This window comes from Triturus cristatus, chromosome 11, assembly GCF_964204655.1.
Source record: "Triturus cristatus chromosome 11, aTriCri1.1, whole genome shotgun sequence".
NCBI lineage: Eukaryota > Metazoa > Chordata > Amphibia > Caudata > Salamandridae > Triturus > Triturus cristatus.
Genome location: NC_140594.1, coordinates 275,968,589 through 275,984,220, shown reverse-complemented (window position 1 = coordinate 275,984,220; position 15,632 = coordinate 275,968,589). Strand labels below are relative to the sequence as shown.

General features: G+C 41.3%; 1 protein-coding gene across 1 annotated transcript in view; it reads left to right on the top strand.

Annotated features, from left to right (window-relative positions):
- POLE (DNA polymerase epsilon, catalytic subunit) overlaps positions 1 to 15,632 on the top strand; it is a 241,781-nt gene that overhangs the window by 133,703 nt on the left and 92,446 nt on the right. Inside the window, exons 27-30 of the mRNA XM_085636412.1 lie at positions 3,854 to 3,956; positions 4,400 to 4,480; positions 10,896 to 11,018; positions 12,734 to 12,949. Coding sequence (XP_085492538.1) covers positions 3,854 to 3,956; positions 4,400 to 4,480; positions 10,896 to 11,018; positions 12,734 to 12,949 — 523 coding nt within the window. The remainder of the gene's footprint in view (positions 1 to 3,853; positions 3,957 to 4,399; positions 4,481 to 10,895; positions 11,019 to 12,733; positions 12,950 to 15,632) is intronic.

Genomic DNA, 15,632 nt, shown 5'->3' with positions numbered 1-15,632 from the left:
TTGTTAATTCATAGTGTCCCAGTCTGCCAAGACTTAGTTTCTCTTTGTCTCACTGTCTGGGAGCAATACACAAAGACCAAATGACAACTACACCTGTTCAAATGACTCACGATACAGACAGCAGACACCAAATGGCTGGGACAAGAAAATGCCAACTTTCTAAAGGTAAACGCAAGGAGATGATTGACAGAGCGCTGAAACTTTTCAGATACTCACCCCCTAGTCACAGATCTTGATTGAATCCATCATTGTTTTTAGCTCACTTCGCCACCCCAGTTCAAACCCAACCATATGCAAATCAGTCTTGATCCTGTTCCTCGTGAGAACAGTCCAGCCCTAACTGCCAAGCCAGGTCTTCCCTGGACTGGAAGCAAGCATAGCAGTTTGAAACTGTACACACAGACTGCAATAGCAGGCCTGAGACGTGTTTAAAGGACTACTTAAGTGGGTGGCACAATCTTTGTTGCAGGCCCACTTTTAGCATTACATTTACAGGCCCTGGGTACTTGTAGGATAATTTTACTAGGGACGTACAAGTCATTTAACTGTGCCAATTGGGTATAAGCCAATTCTACCATGTTTAAGGGAGAGAGCACAAGCCCTTTAGCACTGGTTAGCAGTGGTAAAGTGCATGGAGTCCTAAGGCCAGCAAAAACGAGATAAGCAAAATTAGGAGGGGTGAAGCCAAAATGTTTGAGGGAAGACTACCCTAAGGCTGACAGGTCTAACACCTACTCGTATGCAGATACTGGTATATTGCAAATTTGTCTCAATGTTAGATCCTGGTTCGCTTTGTTTCTTATTTAAAATGCACTATCGCACACTCCTTACTTAACGTTTTCATTATATCACTTAATCCAGTGAGTAGTCCCTGCAGCTGGTAAAATAGTTTAAAAAGTGTACTCACTGTCTTGAAAAAAACTTGTTGTGCTAGATGACCTTTCAGTATCTACAGATATTGACTGCGTCTATGACCTAGTTTTACTAGCTCTATCAGTGGCATTAACACTGTTGACTGTAATCTACTTATTTTTGTCCAGTATTTGTAAAGCGCGAACAGCTACCCGAAGGCATCCCGGCGCTGGAGGCCGTCGGGAAGATTAAGCAAGCTATTGCCCAGAGTCACATGGTGCTGGGCTGACCTGCCGCCGGTGCCGGTGATCGAACCGCGAGCCCCAGATTCCAGCGCCAGTCACCCTGGCCACAGCGCCACACCTCTCCCCTTATCCAGGAACCTTATATAAACCAGTATAGAATAGACAGTCGCAGGTTATTAGTCTTGTTTCTTTCAGATAGAGCTTAAAAAGTGTCCCCTGCTCCTTTTTTGTTGACCTCCAAATTGCTTGATTGTGGTGTGCCACAGAGCTCGGCTCCCTCTCCACACCTGTCCCCTTTTATTCACTGTCAAGAGATTCTGCTGTACCCGTAAACAAGTGCCATACAAATGTTGAGACTCTGCAGTCAGCACAATCAGGACCAATCACTTCAGCTTTTTTGCCTGATGTTAGAAAATGAAATGTTCACCATTAGCTTAAGTTAAACACCAACAAGATGGGAATTCTGGTCACTGCATGACACACATCTCTCCGGCCCTGAATACCCAAGTACCTCCTGTTACTTTCAAATGCACTTTCATTATGAGAAAAATGTTTCATACAACATCTTACGTTTGAGAACCCTGTGTAAAACCTCTGACCTTTTTATGGTTTCATAAAGCCTTTAAAAACTGGTTTTACTATCAAATTATCAATCTCTTTATTAAGGTCTGCGTTTCCCTGCACAGCAGCACGACCCCTTGATACATATTAGTGAGCTTTACAAATTTAGTAACATATCAGGATAGTTGCCCCATTAGCAATACATGTGTTGACTGTCTCCAGGCTCGACTATTGTACCAGTGCATAGTTTGGAATCAAAACATTTGTGCACATACATGTCATACTTAATCTGTGCACATACTTCATCTGTCTGACACAATGGTTGTTTAGCCCTAAGAGATCCATGGTGATAGTGTGCTTTATGAATTTTCTTTAAAATTACATTGTTTTTACCTTAGACGTGCCCTGCCCCAAGCTTTTACCTCATACGGGCAACAATTTCTGCCTTCCTTTCAGCTATTGCCTAAGGTCAGGTGTGCGTAAAAAGATGCTTACTAACACCACCAGTGCAAGGCCAATTATTACTTGCGTTGTTGCACAAGTTATTTTCTCTTCCTTCGTACTCTTAGAAACTTTTGTCCTATATGTTAGATTTTTGTTGAGCACACCAATTATACCTACCAATATCCTTGCCCTAGGTATGTGGTGTGTAATTGCTCTGAGTGATTAGTGGAAGACATAGGTAAAAAGGAAAGTTATTAATGCTTCTCTAAAAGATAAATGGATCTGTAGAGACCTTAGCTAACTAGGTAACCGATTCCATTGTTTGGCAGTAGCAACAAAAAGTCATTGCTCACCTTCTAAAACATTTAACTGTGACCAATGTTATGGTTCCGGAATGAAGAAATCTCCTTGGGAAATAGGGAGTAACTTTTCCATTTGTATAAACTACTACTTGTTGATAGAAGGCCCAATGAGAAATACAAAGACGCTTAAAAATGATGTGTTTCCTCAATGGGAGCCATTGAAGGGCAGCTAGTAGTAGTAGTAACATTCAAATACATCTGTTCAATCCTGCCAGAGAATGAACTGCCAAGTTCTGCAAAAGCTGTAATTTATGGATGCCACTTATAGGGAAATTTAGTACAGTGCATTAAAGTAGTCTAAACATAAGAGTATGATTGCATGATAGACCACTCCTCCAATAGATAGGAAGGAAAGTTCTAATCCTCTTCAAACCTTTAAGATATTAGAAAAGAGGTCGATTTGTTGCTCCGAGTGTTAAAGAATTATCTATTATTAATCCTAGTTTTTTTGTAAAGATGCAATAGAACTTGGTAGAAATCCTAATTCAAAAGGACACCAAGTTGTATCCCAGACAGAATTGTGACCACAGTAATCATAATTTTAGACCTGTCTATTATAAGTTTTGGCACATATTTGTCATCCAAGCAATGACTTCAATAAGACATGTTTTGAACTTCTATTTTACCTGGTGTATCCAGGCCATTAGTGACCCCATAGGAGCTAAAGAGAAAGGTCAGCGAAGTCACATAAATATTAAAGTGGGACTTTGGCAAGACTTGTAAAATAAATTTGAGGAAGAGAGAAAAGATAGCATGTGGTACTAGTTATACTGCCTCTGTCAGACTATTGTATTCAGAAATACTATCCAACATAAATATTGTATAATAAATATCGCGTACGCATAAATATTGTGCATTGGGTATAGATTTTAAGTTACTAACTCCAATTAGTTGATATTTATGAACACAACATTTAGAACACAATATTTCTCAGACGAATTTTTTTAACCAATAATCTGGCCCCACAGAGTTCTACTTAGCAGCATATCACATTTTAATTGTATTCTAATGCTTAATTTGGCAGAGCTTTCCTTTTCAATTTTTGCTGGAAGCCTTGCTGATTCACATGCACCTTTGACCTCTCACATGCATGGATGTCTAGTGGCCTGCGAGAACCAAAGGGATTCAAGATATAGAAGTACCATGTTACGTGGCGGTAATACCCATTATGTAATCTCAGGGATTTTTCAAACCACCTTTGCCCATCTCTACTCTAGGTGTCTAGGAAAGTTTCTTTAATTGGCAGTCTTGAACTGCGTCAGGATAATGCTGACTTTTATAGAGCGGGTAATAGGATATTTGTGAGAGATTTTATGCTAACTTGTGATTTACAGGCTCTTGTGGCTACATTCTATGGGCCAAAATAATCCGCTTTCATATTTTTCTCAGGGCAATCCCACTAGCTATCTTCCAGGCAGAGAGCGGTGTGAAGAGGCATTACCTACGAAAATGGCTGAAGAATTCCTCGCTGCAGGATTTAGACATCCGGACCGTTAGTACTCCCTGAATCTTTTCACTGTCTTGCCATCTATTTTGCGAAGTATTTTTGCTTGTTTTCCTTGAAGCATAAGTGTGACACAAGTCTCTCCTTTGCAGAGACTTTGATAGCATGACTGGTGATGTGATTTACTTCTGCTGCTTGTCCCTTTCCTTCCCTTGTATACTTTGACCTGACCTTGCTTAGGAGACTACTTACCTAAAACCCAGTCGGTTATGGCCTACAAATGTCCAAATAAAGTGCACTGAAATTCATTCTCTATAAATGTTCATTATTTCTATTTATTGTTTCTATCTTGAAAACCTGAATGGCTTGTCTAGAAGAGTCCAGTCTTACTTCAGTGCATATTTTTGTGTAATTCATTGCCACTGTCTGCCCAGTTTCCAAACTCTGGCTCCTCTTATTCTTCTTCCTGACCTATGCGGTTTCTTACACAGATCCTGGATTGGGATTATTACATAGAGCGACTGGGAAGTGCCATTCAGAAGATTATTACCATTCCAGCTGCACTACAGCAGGTAAGTATGGGGGTTTTAAGAAGGGCGGTGGTTTATGTTTTACTGTACATGTAGCACAGTGAAGCTGTAGAGTTTGAAACAAAGTTCCGTGGTGGAGTGTGAGGATGCTACTTTTTCAGTTTCTTACAACTGTGAGATGGCTCAATACTGTTAAATTGAACAGCCGTAACATTCATTATTTCCAGCACATAGAAACAGCAAAAACTGTAGTGTTAAGTGCTGTATCAGTGTTTCTTCTCAATCAAGAAATTGTCCCCATATTCATAAGCTTGGAATTATTCACATCAGCCATTCTGGATCTCATTAAAAAAAAACTTATTACAATTCTTCTTAAACACCTTTCAAAACAGATCAAGACAGTAATGCTGTACACACCTTTTTGCTACAGTGAGTAGAGCTTACTATATGGCACAGAGACCAGATCAATGGTTTAAATGTTCTACCAAAGTTTTTTTTCTAGACCAAGCAAAGCTTTGGAACACCTTTGTGTTTTCACATAGTCTTTCTCTTCCTTATAAGTCCATTCAGATTTTTAGGCATCCATTTTTTTTATTGCCATTTTTGGCGGCAAGATGGATTTTTGCATTTTCCTTGTGGTGCACTAGGTTTGTTTATGTAATGCAGCCAGTATGATGGAAAGATGTCTGATGGGGAAGGGCGTTCTAGATGCCTGTATTGCCTACCTCCTGACCATGGTGCTTCAGCTTGCAGAAATTGCATGAACAGGAGACTCATTGCCAACAGGGTAACAGCTCTTCTCTGCACAGTATTGTATGGTCTCAAAGCCTTATATAGAGTCAGGCTTTCCTCTCCAGAGGTCATTTTCTGTGGTGTTAATGTATGCCTCAGAGCCAAGTGATCCATTGGCACTGATGGTTAAATTTGTGGATCATTGTTTGAAATTTCAATCCTGTGTGGGTGGGCAAAATGAGATTTTAGGCCATTGTAACCATTTGATTCTAAAATGAGCAACATATGAGTGGTGGGTAAACTCTCCATAATCATGATCTTGAGTTTCCTCGTAAGGATGATATTCTACTCTCTTTATTCTCTGGTCAATAGGAGTATCTGTCGCTTCTGGTGGATGTTTCAAGTGAAGATTGTGATTAGCAGGACTTTTCAGAGTGTGCTTGCCAATGAGATAAATACAGATATATAGTTATATATTTCTATATATATATCTGTGTATATATATATGTAGCTATATAGTTATATATATATATTATAGTTAGGTCAGCGTTTCCATAGTAAATGTGTTTTTTGTGTTGCTAATAAGTTTGGCACTGTTTGATGACTCCACAAACCTTTACCCAAAAGGTGCTCTTTTTTGCCTAGTTTGAGTATGGAAAGTTTCGAGGTGATCCGTCAAGCCAGAGCTGAGGAAAAAAAGTGGGGTGTGTTCTCAAAACGCAAAATCCCCATGTGTTTTCCATTGACTTTCTTTAAGAAGGGCTACAGCAAAAACTGGTGAACGGAATTGCACCAAATTTGGCAGGAAGCTAGATTGTGGTTTTTTGTAAATCTGTTCAGTAATTTTCTTGAAATATAGGTTAAAAAAATATTTGTCTATCTGGATGGTTGGGTCTGTGAGAGGGCTCGCAAATGTCTTGTGGAAGCACCAATTCCATAACCAAGCGTTCTGATTGGCCTAGGGAGTTTTAATTTTTTTTATCTTAGTCCACTTCTCTCCCCTGGTAGTCAGACTCCAGCGAGAGCGAGCGCTTTGATTGGCTGCCAGCAACATCAGACAAATGTTGCTGGCAGCCAATTCGGGACTCAGGGACTTAAAGCCCTGTCCTCAAGTTGGGGGAAAAAAAATCAAGCCATAAGTGGGCAGGGTAGGAATACCCTGCCCTCCTAGGCCCCATGAGGGGGACCCAGAGGGCCCTCCTCCCTGAGCCTTTAAAAGGCCCTGGGGACCAAATCCCCAGGGCCACTACTTAGGTTCAAAGGGAGGGGGGCGTGGCCCCCTCTCTGAGCCTTCTATGGCCCTGGGAACCCCAGCCCCCGATGTTGGATCACTTGCTGTAACCTGAGGAGCACTGATGTGGCCAGGGAAACTTGTTCGCTCCCTCCTAGCAGGAGCATTTTTAAAACTCCTGCCAAACGAGAGCAAATGCAAAGTCTGCTCCCAGCTGAGGAGCTTTCAAAATGATCCTGCCAGCTGAGATCAGACTTAAGGTCTGTTTCGGAAACATTAAGATATTGCTCCAGCCCAGAGGGAGCAGCATAAATAGCTGCTTCCTGCGGGCGGATGTGCGAAACATGGGGTTGGCTGCCTGCAGGGAGTTGGAAGGAGGGCTTGGCTGCAACACTGGCCCTGCAGCCAACTCCACATCTGACGAAAGGCTGTGTGCAGAGTGAGGTTGACTGCCTGCAGGGGTGTTGGCTTCTTCTTGGTGGTTTGGCCTATGATCCGGCTCTATTGGCAGCCCCCTGTTGTGCACGGCCGAACGCCGAGCACAGCTTGGGTTTGACTGCCTGGTTTGCTGCAGGGCGTGGCAGCAGAGGGGGTTGGCTTTACGTATGCTAATAAAATATTACTTTACGTTAAAAAAAGAAACCCTAGAAAATGGCTTAAAAAATACAAAGGTTACGTTATAGTTAGTTGTGATAAAAAGATCTCTTTTTCTTAATTTTATTTTTTTTAAACAGTAGAAATTTGCTGAAAGAAAACAATGGGTAAAGTAACATAATTAGGTGAATATGTTAATGACATTAATGTTGTAACTCAAAATACCACAGAAATTCACCACCTATAGTTAGCAGAACTATAGCTTGCGCTACTCCATGCACTGCTTATGACCTCACATATTACATCACTCATGACCTGTTCTAAGACCTCATTCATCACATCACAGGCCTATCAAATGACATCATTGAATGTCACCAATGACAACATCCAAGCTTCTTTTTTACACATTACTCTATAAACTAGTATGGCATTAGAGGCCTGAAAGTAAGTACAACATAGCTTTGAATAATATAAACATCATTAATGCCATCACGGATACAACTCACCTAGGTGTAGCAAGCATGTGCTATGTGCAACATTGACCCTATACCATACACTTCATGAGAAGCCTAGTTCACATTAACAACCATTGATATATGAACATCTGTACCAAAATTAATGCCCTTCTACTGACCGCTTTTATTTGTATCAAACCCCTCCCATTCACCGAACCTACTTTGAGAAATTAGGTTGATAAGAGTAGAAAAGTGGGTACTGTAAACAGTGTTTACTCTATGGAGAGAGTTTACTCTGTACCACACTGTTTGCCGACCGTGATAATGTTATGAGAAATACACCAGAATATTCGAAAAATCTATTTAGATCAGTGTACACTCAAAAAGATGATATTTGCTTAAAGTAACCAAGATCTGAAGGTGCTGAAGATCATACGACCTTCATACTGTTGTGAAAATTTGCAGCCCATCTTTTGAAGCTAAACTAGCACATGTACGTGAGTTAGTACCTGGTGCACTGAGTCTGCTAAGTTATGTAGAAATTGCCATTCTACGACAATTCTCTAATACCTCTAGGCTGCTTACAACACTTAGTATTTACTATGTAGAATATTTGACCTGTTGGAAACTTTTTTTCTGCAGAACCATAAAACTTGTGTGGAACATACTGGACACAAGTCGTCAACTGTCATGTGCACAGTTATTCTTCAATACAAAGATTTATAATGTGTTCAGTATCTCTACGCACCTATGACTCATGAGAAGAACATGTGTTTTGTAAACACTTACACCCATTAGCTGGACACAGGCTGTACAAAATTAGGAAGACAAGTAATATGGTAATTACCTTCCACTGTATAAACTATAAAACAAATTAGCACACTCATTGGAAGATGTCATCAGTAATGTCATAAATGATTTCATAAAATGTCATCCGTGATGTAATATGTGAGCTCATAAGCAATGCATGGCGTGGCAAGCTATAGCTAGCTATGCTAAGTATAACTAGTGCATGTCTGTTTTTATTTTTAGTTCAAAACGTTGATGTTGTCACTGACATATTCACTTAACTATAATGTTACTTCAACCTTTGTTTTTTTCAGTGAAAAATTAAATATATATTATATGTATTCATATGCCATTGGATAGTCCAGTTCAGGAAACTGCAGTCCTTATTTCTTAATCCATGTAAAAATAAAGCAAGTGCGAAAGCATGGCATACTCCTTTCATTCCACGCCTTCTATTGGGCCATAGAGGAAGAGAGATATGTACATGTGTGTGTATATATATTTAGTATTTCTACCCCAAGCGATTGCCAGTGGTTAATAAACTTATTACACACATTCCTCCCATCACCTTTTGTGCTTACACTATGTCCAAAGGCATTTTTATGTGCTTTTATCCTTTTTCCCCAGTGATTCAGTCTTGTGTAATAGCAGCCCTTAGTTTGACTAAGATTGGTCATATCCATCCACTTCAAAGCCCTGTTTGAATGCTGATAATGATTGCAAATGCAGGTATTGTTTCTTTCAAGCTGCTGTGAATTTTGTCTTTCTGGAATTTTAATTTAGTTGGGGAAGACTCTCAGTCAATGGGTTAGTTTTGCAGTTTTTTTTTCAGAATGGTTTTCATTTCCTGTGCATCTCTGGGTATGCATGTAGCCTAAAAGCAGTTTTTGACTATGTATTTTGGACATACAAAAGTGTTGATTGCTGTATTTTATCTGTATTCTCAGCCAATCATCCAAGTCTAATTTAATGGGTGACAAGCGTTTAAGCAGCCATGTTTTCTGCTTTGCCTTCACTTCTGGATTTCTGGTCTCCTGAGTGGTTCACTGTGCCTTGTCAAATAGACATTTGAATATTTCCCTTACGATGCCTCTATATAAAGCTGGTGATACTGTACTTAATTTATTTGGAGATTATGAACCACCCTTTTGCTTAGGTTTTGAAAGTTGTTGTGCTGCTTCTTTGTACATTAAGATCCTCTTAAAATGGTTGATGTCCATGGTTTGTGAGGTGGATTTCACCTTGCTGAATGCTTTCACTTGAGCTCTTCCTGTCAGTTCTCGCTGTATGGTCCTTATGTAGATTGATTGCAACCATTCCAGAGTGCAAGCAGTGTATGTGCAAGTTGTGGGATTTGCTTGTTAATTGTAGTAGATTGAAATCTTTTTACCTATACTTCCCCCTAGTAATGTCCCTTTACCTTTTATATTAAGTGATTGCCTATGTTCGTATTCTTAGTCACTGAGGGTCAGCAAGTCTCTTAATTCGGTCGCCCCAGCAATTTGGTGTTCTTTAAAAGGCCACCATAGCTGCTTGCCTGCGATGTTGCTCCTTCTCTGGCATTGGGGTCTCTTGCTAAACCACACGATCACAATAACTCTCCACATGGCTGGTGAGAGTGGGTGTAGCACCCTAGGTTTCATCCTGTTCCTTTAAAGTCTACTTTGTTCTGCTCCAGATGGTCATGCCCGCTGCCTCCCTGCACCCCTACTTTTCTGTCTCGATTTTCTTTCACAGGTATTTTAACCACAGTGAGACAGCACTTCAAAAGGAGCAAGCTTTTGGCCTAAAAAGGGGTCAAGTTTTCAAGTGAAAGGAGGCAACCTGGGACTCTGGCAAAATTAAACCACTTTGTCTCGCTCTCACAATTATTGGGCACGAGGGAGTATGTTTCTATTTCTTAAGAGTTTTCTGTTTTGCCTCATGCAATAAAGTGTAGGAAGGACAAATTCCGTGAAATCTGCTATTTGTAAGTAATGCCTAGTTAATAAATGATTTCAACCAGTAATGCACAATTCACAATGTGGCTGTTTAGATTCCAGAATTGCACATCTTACTGCCTTTCTCCACAAGCCATGCACCACGTTGACATCCCAGTGTTATCCACGGCTACCTTACGATTAATACCTTATAACAAATTATTGACTGTATTTATGTAATTTGTTCATGATTAATGTTTGTCTTCACTTTGCGGTGTTCCACACTGTATATATCACTTGTGTCACTGCACTTATCACTTGCACCAAGCACGGTCAGTACACAATTGGTGTATTTTTGGCTACTTTAATTTAATTTAATTGTACTATTGTGCTGTTATAACTATTTTGCATAATAACAATGCCAAATTTCTTATCTTGATCTCTTGTTTCCCTTCCTTTATGATTCATGCATTTACTTAAAATTGTCCTTGCAATTACTGGTTGAGACGTTGTTTTGGTACTATAATTCACCCGGTCTCAACTGGGTAAACGGGTTTACTCCTGTTTCACGTTCTTTATGCACTACGTTGAAGCATAATCTCCCGCAAGTCAGTAAGAGATCGCTTCAACCAGCGGTGTCATCGCTACTGAACCTTAAATGGATTGTCCTTAATAGTAGTTAAAAAATTATTTTAATGACACCAGTTTCTGTCCACCTCATGCTTATTTCTTAACAGGTAAAGAACCCTGTGCCCAGGGTCCGGCATCCAGACTGGCTCCACAAGAAACTACTAGAGAAAAATGATGTGTATAAACAAAAGAAGATCAATGAACTCTTCACTAGTGAAGGGAAGAAACAGGTGAGGAGGCGAGCAAAGACAACCATGTTTCACACTGTTGAATGAAAGAGGCATGAAGAAAGGGGTTGCATTGCTTGGGGAACAGTGATTTTGTTGTGGAGCGTAATATAAGGAGGATAAAATGAAGCACCAATCCCCTGATGCAAATCTGTATGAACATGGGTTACTCTTAAATAGTGACAGTAGGTGCCCTTAACTAGAAATGTGGTGTGCTGGATGATTGTGTACTCCAAAATGATCAACATGGGTTTGAAGTAAAGCTGTGAAGTAGGAGATGGAAAGGGAAGGAAAAGGGGGAGAACAGAGGTAGAACGAAGACGAGCATTACTGGCTGCAAAAGTTTTTGGGGGGAAAGTTGAATGGGGAGACTCTTGAGGGATGGGTGTAAATGGAAATGCTCTTTAAGGAAACGTGAAGTTTCATTAGAAGATTTAATGGGAATGTCTTTAGGGCTTACGATGAAAGTTTCAATGAGTTGAAATCTTTCAGGCTCAAGAAGGGGAAGGTTCTCATGGAGGTTGAATCCTTTTTATGAGCTGATGGAAAGGGGATGCTTTGAAAATTATCCTATATGATATCTAGATGTTGGAGGTTTTCCAAGCAGTAGAGGGAAAGAAGCTGAAGACCAGGTGCTCTGACAAAGGGGGACAATCTGGCAACACATCTTAAGAGGACTAAGGGAGCAGTCTTTCGAGGGGTGGATGTGCAAAGGTTGTATGACAGAGGCACGCATGGCTAAACCACGCGCGCATCTGTCACGTAAGCCGAACAACGAGTGCGACTTAACCACGCATTCCTTTACCATGCATATCCCCTTACCACGCATATCCCCTTACCACGCATATCCCCTTACCACGCATATCCCCTTACCATGCATGCAATTTCGTTGTAAAGTCATGTTTGGTAAGGGGACATGCGTGGTGATGATCCCACTACCCTGACCCCCCCCCCACCCTAAACCCTAATATTCTCTCTCATCTCGCCCCCCCCTTACCCTGAAACCTAAAACCAACCTCGTCCTGCCCTTAAAACTTCCCCTTCCCCTTCCCCTCCCCCTGTCCTGAGGCCTAAAACCTGCCCCTTGTAAAAAAAAAAAAAAAAAAAAAAAAACTACCCGACCAGCCCGCCCTGAGACTTATCCCAGCACTGCCCTTAAAATACCCCCTCCCCGCCGTAAAACCCTGCCCTTTAAAAAAAAAAAACTGCCACAATCCCCCCGCCCTGAACCCTAAATCCGACCCCACCCTTTAAAAAAAAATACCCCAATACCCCACCCTGAAACTTACCCCAGCGCTGCCCTTAAAATTACCCCAACCTCCTGCCCCAACTCGGAGTCCTACAACCTGCTGCAACCCTTAAAAACTACCCCTCCCAAACCCAGCCCCACTTACCTGTCCACTTATCTAGAGATTCCTGTTCCAACACTTTCTCTTCCTGTTCCCGCCCATCCGGTCACTAGACCACGCTATCTGCCTTAGCCACGCATATGCGTGGTTAAATCAGATGCGTGGTTCAGGCAAGCGTGGTTGCGCATGTGTAGGAACGGCACGTGTGGCTCTGCCCTCATTGTTCCTGACGTTTCCCACATGCAAACTTTTACGGATCATCTAGAATATTTGTTATAAGCTCTGAGGTTGCTCTTTTTAGTAGTTGTAGTTCTTTCAGATTGGCCAATGCAATGGCTATCATGCCTCATACTGAGCCTTTATTTACAGGTTACAGCCCTCACAGCTCCAGCAAATAGCCAGTCCTCGCAGGTTGCAGACTTGGAAGATTTTGGTGTGGCCAAGAGGATACAACCGGCAATTCCAATAAGCACGAAGCGGAAGCGTACATCAGCGGTAGAGAGCCAGCAGGAGTCTCAAGATGTGGAACTGACACAGTCTTGGAGGGAGATCTTGGGTCCACCTCCTCCCTCAGGGACAACAAAGGTAATGGGCTAATGCACCAGGTATTGTGACTTCGCCATGGGCTTAGATGCATTTTATATAAATACAATGGTTCTGTCGGGAATTTCTAATTTCTTTTAGAAAGTTCAAAAAATATTCATTACATGTAACAGATATCAGATAAATGAGGAAAAAAAGGCACGCACCAATGAAGTTTGGCAATTTGGTAATTTAAGGGAATAAAGTATTATGGGCTGTCGTAATATATAAGTTCAAAAGAGCAAAATATTGGTGACTTGTGGTGATAAAGTGACGTAATGATAAATAGTATATACAATATATTTCAAATGCGGTAAAAGTGAATAAGTAGAATAGAAATACATTATTTCTTGATATGTCTTTATGGTTTTTCACATATGCTACAAGATCCTATGTGAATTAATCTGTGATCAGAAGCATTGTGTAGACATATAAGGGTGCGTCGACGTTTCGACACCGTGTACTGCGCAAAATATAATAAGCGTCACGGTGGGTCTTCCTCAGGACAGTGCAGATGGGTATACAGCCCAAGCGCAGATTTTGGTTAATATCTGCGGGCGAGAAGGTTTTCTCAGTCAAATTTGTAGTCCTGGTGAATCAGGATGGGGCCTTGAAGATTTTTGAGGTAAAAGGATGATGTCTTCAATAAACTTGGGGTTTTACTTTTAAGCCAGTCCCATCATTTACGGGATCTGTAGTTCAGCACATCTTGTCAGCTCTAGACCTTTAGATAGGATGCAAGGGAGAAAAATACATAAAGATCAGGTAGCGTTTGGAGGAAAAACAGTGCTGGACGACATTGGGCAAAGTTTCTTATATGCTGTGTGGACATTACCAAAGGTATTCGAAAAATAAAAACCCTTTTTTAAAACATTATTTTAATTATGGTCCTGGCCACTTTGGCCTAGCCTGCTTCATTCGGTTGCCAGGTGAGCTATGTGTTGCCGAAGTCTAATAGTTAATGCAACTATTGTTTGAGTCTCGAAGAATGTTCCTTTCAGTGAAACATGCTGTACAGCATCTTGGAAATCAGTCACTGTGATCAAAATATTACTACTTAGACTTCAGTGTGCAGAATTAAGAAGGCCACGTTTTTGATGAAAGTTACCAAAGAAGTCGGAGTTCTGTTGCTATTTCCCTGATTTAGCTTCCACTGTATTCAAAGGCTAGCTCAATATCATATGCTGAGTAGTGAATGTCTAAGAATTAATATCCCGTAACAGTGATGCAGAAGTTATTCAGTTGTAATTCTAGTTTTCAATCTGGAGTATCTTTTTTAGAATTCCTAAAGCTTGCTCATTCTTATGCTAGGAGACTCTACTGAATAACTACACCTTCACCCAAATAAATGACATACTGGATGGTAGAAATATAAACACAGCACTGGCTCTAAGGGCTGGCGAAGTATCGCTCCATAAACTAGTGTATCACCTCCCGTGTAGCTGCTAACCTGTTCTGTTTTACCTTCACCCCCTGCCCCCATACCTGACTTCATCTGGGGCACTGTCTGCATACACATCTCAATTGTTGTTGTAGGTAACAGTGTAAAAATTGATCCCATGTAGCAGATAGGGATGAAATTGAGGTCTAATAGTTACTCATTCCTCCCACACTTTTCCCACACTGTAAATGCGAACGGTTCTCCCATGAGTCTGGCATAAAATGTAGGTTTATCAAGGCAGAATAATTTTCAGATGATATTTTTATATATATATATATATATATATATATATATATATATATATATATATATATATATATATATATGTATTTCCCTTTGGTCAGGGCGTCGTTTCTGGTTCTCAGATAAGTCAATCGTCACCTTCCACAACACCCTATTTATTCGACAGTCATTGGTAACAAACTTGGCAACAAGTGCATAAGCTATCCCATTGACCTTTCACCTGTGAAGGGAAAAGGTCATGTTAGTCAAATACATACAGTAAATAACTAAATTTACTCGACCTGTCTTCATCCACCTTCTCCTCTCCCCTGTCGCCAACCGGTTCCTGGGTTAAAGAAAAAAAGGACAAAACAGGTTAGTGGCCCCTACAACTCCCCACACTCCATGTGTAAGTGTACAAGGGGACTCCTTTGGGTCCTCAGTAGTCGTCTTAGTCTTTATTTCATCTGTCTAGTGCAGCGTAGTCATGCAGGAGACTGTGGATCATCTTTCGGCACACCAATGTCTCCTCCTTCCCTACTACCAGGCGGTTTCTGGAAAACAGAACATCTTTAAAACAGCACAGGAGCCTCCAGCAGTTCTGGAGGTCACATAGTGCATGTGTCCTTGGGAACAGACCATATATCACGGAGTCCGTGGTGATGCTTGAGGTAGGTATCCAGGCCCTAAACTCCGTGCCTAGGGCCTTCAGCAGGACCTGTGCGTACTTCCAGAAGAGATGGTATGTTGTTTTATCCGCGGTGCACCCTCTGGGGCAGGACTTGTATCAGTTGAGTCCTCTTGCATGCATGAAGGCTCTCACTGGAAGTCCTCCTTGGATGGCCATCCAGGCGATGTCCTTGTGCTGGTTGGTCAGGCGCTTGAATGCGACGTTTCCCCACCTGTGGCATAGGGGAGGGCTCCAATCGGTTCCCTGATGTCCTTTGCATGTATCTGCCTTTGGATAATCTCCGGGGTCCATGTGGCCCGGGCGGCAGCCTCCAGCCAGAACTCCTTGACTAA